This window comes from Pelophylax lessonae (assembly GCF_965119305.1).
Source record: "Pelophylax lessonae genome assembly, chromosome: 7".
Classification (NCBI taxonomy): Eukaryota; Metazoa; Chordata; class Amphibia; order Anura; family Ranidae; genus Pelophylax; species Pelophylax lessonae.
This window is the reverse complement of record NC_138774.1, coordinates 35,377,952-35,383,951: the sequence shown is the minus strand read 5'-3', so window position 1 is coordinate 35,383,951 and position 6,000 is coordinate 35,377,952. Positions and strand designations below refer to the sequence as shown.

Sequence of the window (6,000 nt, the reverse complement as noted above, 5' to 3'; positions counted from 1 at the left end):
GGAGAGCGCTCACTGTTATGCTGAAGGTGTACACTTAACATATGCCGCATAATAGCAACTAGCCGAGACAGAGAAATGCTTATTATAGGAGTTCTTTTCTGCCAGGCTTTGGGGTGCCACAATTGGCCCACAGGTGTGGCAAGTACAATAAACCAAATTTTTCAAAAGTATGTTTTAACCTACTGAGGCTCCTTGACTGCACAGTCCATTTTATTTGAAAAGATGAGCTTTGCCTCTTGTATCTGCAGATAGCTTGAACATGTCCTCCTTAATTTTACAGATCTATTTCTACCGATGTAGCCGTGGGACACTGAGAGGTTTGAAGAACTACGGAAATTAATTAAGGGTTAACACCAGCATGGCTGAATCAAAACCCCTCCCAATCATGGCAGGGCTCTCTGAGAAAAGAGGACGAGGGCGACCTCTTGGAAGCACAAAGAAAGTTACTGTTATCTCTAAAATAAATTCACTGCTGAAAAGACCACAGGATGTCCCCGTAAAAAGAGCGCGAGGTAGACCGCGTTTAATCAGACTACCAGCTGTGGACATTCCAAAGACAAAAGTGTCAGAGAGTCCAAGAAACAAAATGGAACCTATGGAAGATTCAAGTAATGCATCTATAATGATACAAAGGAAAGAGGGCCTCCTGAGGCTACGTAAATCAGCGGCTAAAGATGTGATGATGCAAAGAGCAGGACCTCATCCGTTGGTAAAACGTGAAAACGCATCAGTCAGTCATCAGGGTCCAACCTATAGCACCAGTTTAATGAAAAAGTACATGGATGAAAAAGGAAGGAGCGCAAGTAAAAAGATACTGGTATGGTGAAAATTTACAATATATAACACACGGGGGGTCTGTTTTTATATAAAAAAAAATGTTGCTGTATGAATGTGACAAATATTCACACAGCCAAGGGTTGCCACCCATCAAGGATTCACCCAGACAGTCCAGATTTTGAATCGTGTCCAGGTTTCAGACTGCCTAAAACCCGGACACATTATTCAGACCGGACTGACACTTGGCTCCCCAAGTACCTGTCACGCTTAACCCTTTATTGCAGGTGTGGGGGAAAAGGAATTGGGACACGCTTAACCCTTTATTGCAGGTGTGGGGGAAAAGGAATTGGGACTTTGTATGAGACTCCTGACCAACAGAGTCTCCATCCCTAATGCAATAGAGCAAGAAAATAAAAGCAAAATTGGGACTTTATAAAAGGTGTGACCAGCCACGGAATAAACATGAATACATAATGAGAGGGACCAGAAGGATAGTATTAAAATCGTATATTTATTGACCGTCCGTAAACCAAGTAATGGTAAAACCAAAATGCTCAATAAAAACGTGTAACCCATGGTAATGGGATATACATGAGTGAAACCTAGGTAAATATGCATGGTCTAAGACAAAAGGTACAAAGTAATGCGATATTATCCTGGTACATACAAATAAGTAAAATAGAACTTTAACAAGGTCATTGAAACAGGGTATAATAACAACTTGTAATTGATGAAATTGCCTGTGTCAAACTAACGTGTTTCGTGAAAAATTTCACTTCATCAGGAGTAGGCATGATTCAAGTGTCTAGAGAAGATATACCAGGGTTTGTACGGTCCTGAAAATCCTGGAAAAGTTTTGGAATTTTTAGATGACACTTTCCAGGCCTGGAAAGGTCATGGAAAATTAGGAAACACAATAGGTTTTGTAAAAGTCATGGAATTAAATTACTGTGGAGGAGCGGGGAGCGGATGCTTAATTATTTTATGATAATTATATTGCCACATACTGTATTTACATTTCTCTTTATAAGCGTCCTTCCGGGTCCACGGTATGCGCGTGCTGTCACTGGCCAGCAGCAGCCGAAGAGATGACCCAATCAGGCAGCGGGGAGTGCTGGCCGCGGTTTGCCTGGAGACACTGTGACTGGCTAGCAGCAGCAGTAACAGCCGGGAGATTATCAACCAATGAGGCAGCGGAAGCGTCACTGGAGGGGGGGCCACCCGCATGAACGTGATGATGACGCGGAAGGGGGCGGTAACCGTTTCGGTTACCGCACCCCCTCGTCATCACCATTTTGAGTCACGCTGTATCCAGAAACGAAACCCTACTGTACACTACAAAGATTGTCATTTATTTTAGTAAAAATATGCTGGGTGTGACATGGATTTTCTTCTTATTTAACATGTATACATAGACATTTCATGAAACATTAGGTCATGAATATTTACGTGAAGTCATGGAAAAGTCATGGAATTTTATTGGTGAAAATGTGTATGAACCCTGATGTACATAAATGAACAACGGTACATACAATAAACAAACCTCACAAACCTAAAAGAGGTATAGCTTACAATGAGGTGACGTTCACTTTAAGGTCGATATAGAGGACAAGAGGGCACTCTTTACGTCTGGAGGAAAAATATTTAATCTCCAAATACGGAAAGGTTTCTGCACAGTAAGAGCTGTGAAATTGTGGAATAGACTCCCTCCAGAGGTGGCTCTGGCTAGCTCAGTTGATTGCTTTTAAAAAGGCCTAAAATTCTTTCCTAAATGTATATACTGTAATATAACTGGATACTAACATTTATAGGTAAAGTTGATCCAGGGAATTTTCGATTGCCTCTCGGGGGATCAGGAAGGAATTTTTTTCCCCTGTAGTCATGAATTGAATCATGCCTCGCTGCGGTATTTTGCCTTCCTCTGGGTATTGGGGTGTGTGTTATGTTTTTTTTTTTTCATCCAGACTAACTATGTATGTAGAAGCGTAGTGTAGTTTATAAACAAACAAGCCAAGGATTGGTAACAGATGGAAGCATGTGGAGATCAGGCAGAAGCATAGTCAATAAACAAGCCAAAGGTTGGTAACAAGTAGTAGAGAAAATACGGAGTGCAAAAAGCAAGATATTGGCTGGAATAGAGCACAATAATCTGGCAAACAGCAAGTGCAGAGACATGGCTTTAAAAGGAAGTTCATGATAGGAGCAAGGAGTTTAAAGTTCACCAGAAAGAAAGATCTAAAGCAGGGTTGACTTGACACCGCATTCACCCTAATACGGCGCGACTTCAGGGGCGACCTGTGAAGTCGCGTGCAGCGCAACTTGCATGGACTTCATAAAATGAATGTCTATGCAAGTCGCTCCAGGTCACCCCGAAGTAGTACAGGAACCTTTTTCTAAGTCGGAGCGACTTGTGTCGCTCCTATTAGAACCGTTCCTGTACTACACAATGGACCGCGACGGTCCGCGACTTGTCAGGCTGACAAGTCGTATTAGTGTGAATGGACTCTAAGGGATCAGGCAGAGAGCTAACTAGCATTTCAGGGGACACAGTAAGAGGAGCCACTTCCAGATGCAAAATGATGTACTGTATGTAAAAGAGGTAAGATTCCGCGCTAATGGATATTAATAAGGCTGCAGCCTACCCCAAAATATAGTCCAAAGGGCTATATCAGACCGTATAAGAGTAAAAACGAGGTAAAATGGCGCTGCCTGTTAAAAGGGTAAAGAAATATACTAATATGGAAGGGATCTTAAAATTATATATATATATATATATATATATATATATATATATATATATATATATATATATATATATATATATATATATATATGGAAGGGATTAAAAAAATATATATGAAAGGGATTTGAAAAAATATATGATGTGTAATTAGATGTAAAAACACAGTGAATAAATTTATATAAAACCGTGATAAAAAATGTATCTGCACATTGACATATAAATAAATGCAAAAACATAAATAGTGAATATAAAGTGATATGTGCAATCAATAAAGTGGCAATAGCAAAGTGCTGCTGTGATAATGTCCAGTGAAATTACCAAAACTATTAAATAAATTTAGATATAAATAAGTCCAAAAACAGTCCTTAAAGTGCTTAAAAAAGAAAAGATCTGTGCTTCATTGGAACCAGTGGTGATTCAATAATTTTCAAGCGGTGATCCGGTGATAAGTGTGGGGTGGGAAAAACACCATGCACCCCTCCAATGTATCCCGCACTCACCAGAGATGTATACCCCTGTGGGGGTAATAAGCCTTAAGGTGTTAGCCTCTCTCCTAGGAATCACAATATTGGGCTTTTAGATGGAAGTATCCCTGGGTGTCAATTCTCAATGCGGTCAAATATCTTCAATAGGCAAGGTCACCATAATAATCCATACTCCAATATGGGGAGATATTCCCAGATAACATGTAGAAAGGAAGACCTCATATAGTGAAGTACCGTTTTTAATCCGTTTATTAAAGTATAAAAAGACTGTACTCACATTTAAAACAAGGCAAAGCAAGCATCATAAGCAGTAGGGGCCGCGAGTCCCTCGTTGGCGGCTACTTCCGGGACGCTACGATAACCAGCGACCGGATCTGCGTTCCAGTGGGGCGGAAATGACGTAACCACGCACGACGCGTTTCGTCACAGCTGACGTCATCGTGATTCCTAGGAGAGAGGCTAACACCTTAAGGCTTATTACCCCCGCAGGGGTATATATCTCTGGTGAGTGCGGGATACATTGGAGGGGTGCATGGTGTTTTTCCCACCCCACACATCACCGGATCACCGCTTGAAAATTATTGAATCACCACTGGTTCCAATGAAGCACAGATCTTTTCTTTTTTAAGCACTTTAAGGACTGTTTTTGGACTTATTTCTAAATTTATTTAATAGTTTTGGTGATTTCACTGGACATTATCACAGCAGCACTTTGCTATTGCCACTTTATTGATTGCACATATCACTTTATATTCACTATTTATGTTTTTGCATTTATTTATGTCAACGTGCAGATTAATTTTTTATCACGGTTTTATATAGATGTACTGTATGTATCCAGATCCTGACACGCCACAGAACAATGGTGGTAAAAGGCTTGGTGGGCAGTAGGAAGTATGGCCCATGGGAGGGGTCATTTTGATGTGTAATAGTTTTTTGTGCAGCTCGACAGTCTGTGGTATGGAGCCATCTTGTACAGAATTCTCTTTATTTTTTTTTCCTTAAGGTTAACAAGGAACTCAAGGCTTCCTTGGAAGCTCTTGTTGGCACAAAAAGAAGAAGAGGAAGACCCAGAAAAGGAAGACCCAGAAATGACGCTACAACAATGGCAAGGAAGCCTACAGATGTAGCTTCAGTAACAGTAGTGGTGGTAAGTGGCGATACGTTCAGACTGGTAGAAAATACGGGCTTCAAATTTCTCCCAGTGTAAGTCTATGGGAGTGCAAAAGCAGTTCAAATTCACCTACAATTAATTCTGCATGATTTGCCTATCAACACTTGCCCTACTGCTTGGTACACACGGCCAGGGCTGCCGTTAGAAATAGTGGGGCCTGGTACAGCCCACTTGACAGATATTTTTGGATGAACTGCCATGATCGGATCTTGAACGCTGTGTACCAATGAAAAGATTATTGGGTGATTTTTCTCATCATGTGTACTAGGCATAATACATCTAAAATATACCTGCCATGTAGCTCACCCAGCTTTGCAGCTTTGGGAGGTAGGCACAGTGGGGTTAATTTACTAAAACTGCAGAGTGCAAAATCTGGTGCAGCTCTGCCTAGAAGCCAATTGGCTTCCAGATTGTTTTGTGAATGCTTAAAGCAGACGATCACCGTAAAAATTAAATCTCAATCTACTTACATGCACAACTTAAGACTAACCTATCTAACCCAGTAAAGCAAAAATTGCTATACATACCTTTTTCTGAAGCCGATTTGGTCTGGTCGCCAGGGGCAGATGCTGTGTGCAGGAGAGAACCGTCAACGGCTGGGAAGTGACGCCACCCAAAGACTTACTATGGGGCTTCTGTTGTTGGCTGCCTCCTCTGCACACTCCCATGCTGACAGCTCAGAGTGGGACGAGACGGGCTTCATAAAAGGTATGTATAGTGATTTCTTCTTAACAGGGCTAGATAGGTTAGTCATGGATGCAAGTAGATTTAGAGATTTTAGTTTTAGCCTGAACTTCTACTTTAATTGAACAAGCTGAAGT

General features: G+C 41.1%; 1 protein-coding gene across 1 annotated transcript in view; it reads left to right on the top strand.

The window, feature by feature from the left end:
* Positions 1–337: 337 nt before the first annotated feature.
* Positions 338–6,000, top strand: part of LOC309560418 (uncharacterized protein) — a gene marked incomplete at its 3' end in the record, with an annotated part of 78,828 nt that continues 73,165 nt past the window's right edge. The window contains exons 1-2 of the mRNA XM_082264054.1: positions 338–817; positions 5,012–5,155. Of these exons, the coding sequence (XP_082120180.1) occupies positions 359–817; positions 5,012–5,155 (603 nt within the window). The 5' untranslated portion in view covers positions 338–358. The remainder of the gene's footprint in view (positions 818–5,011; positions 5,156–6,000) is intronic.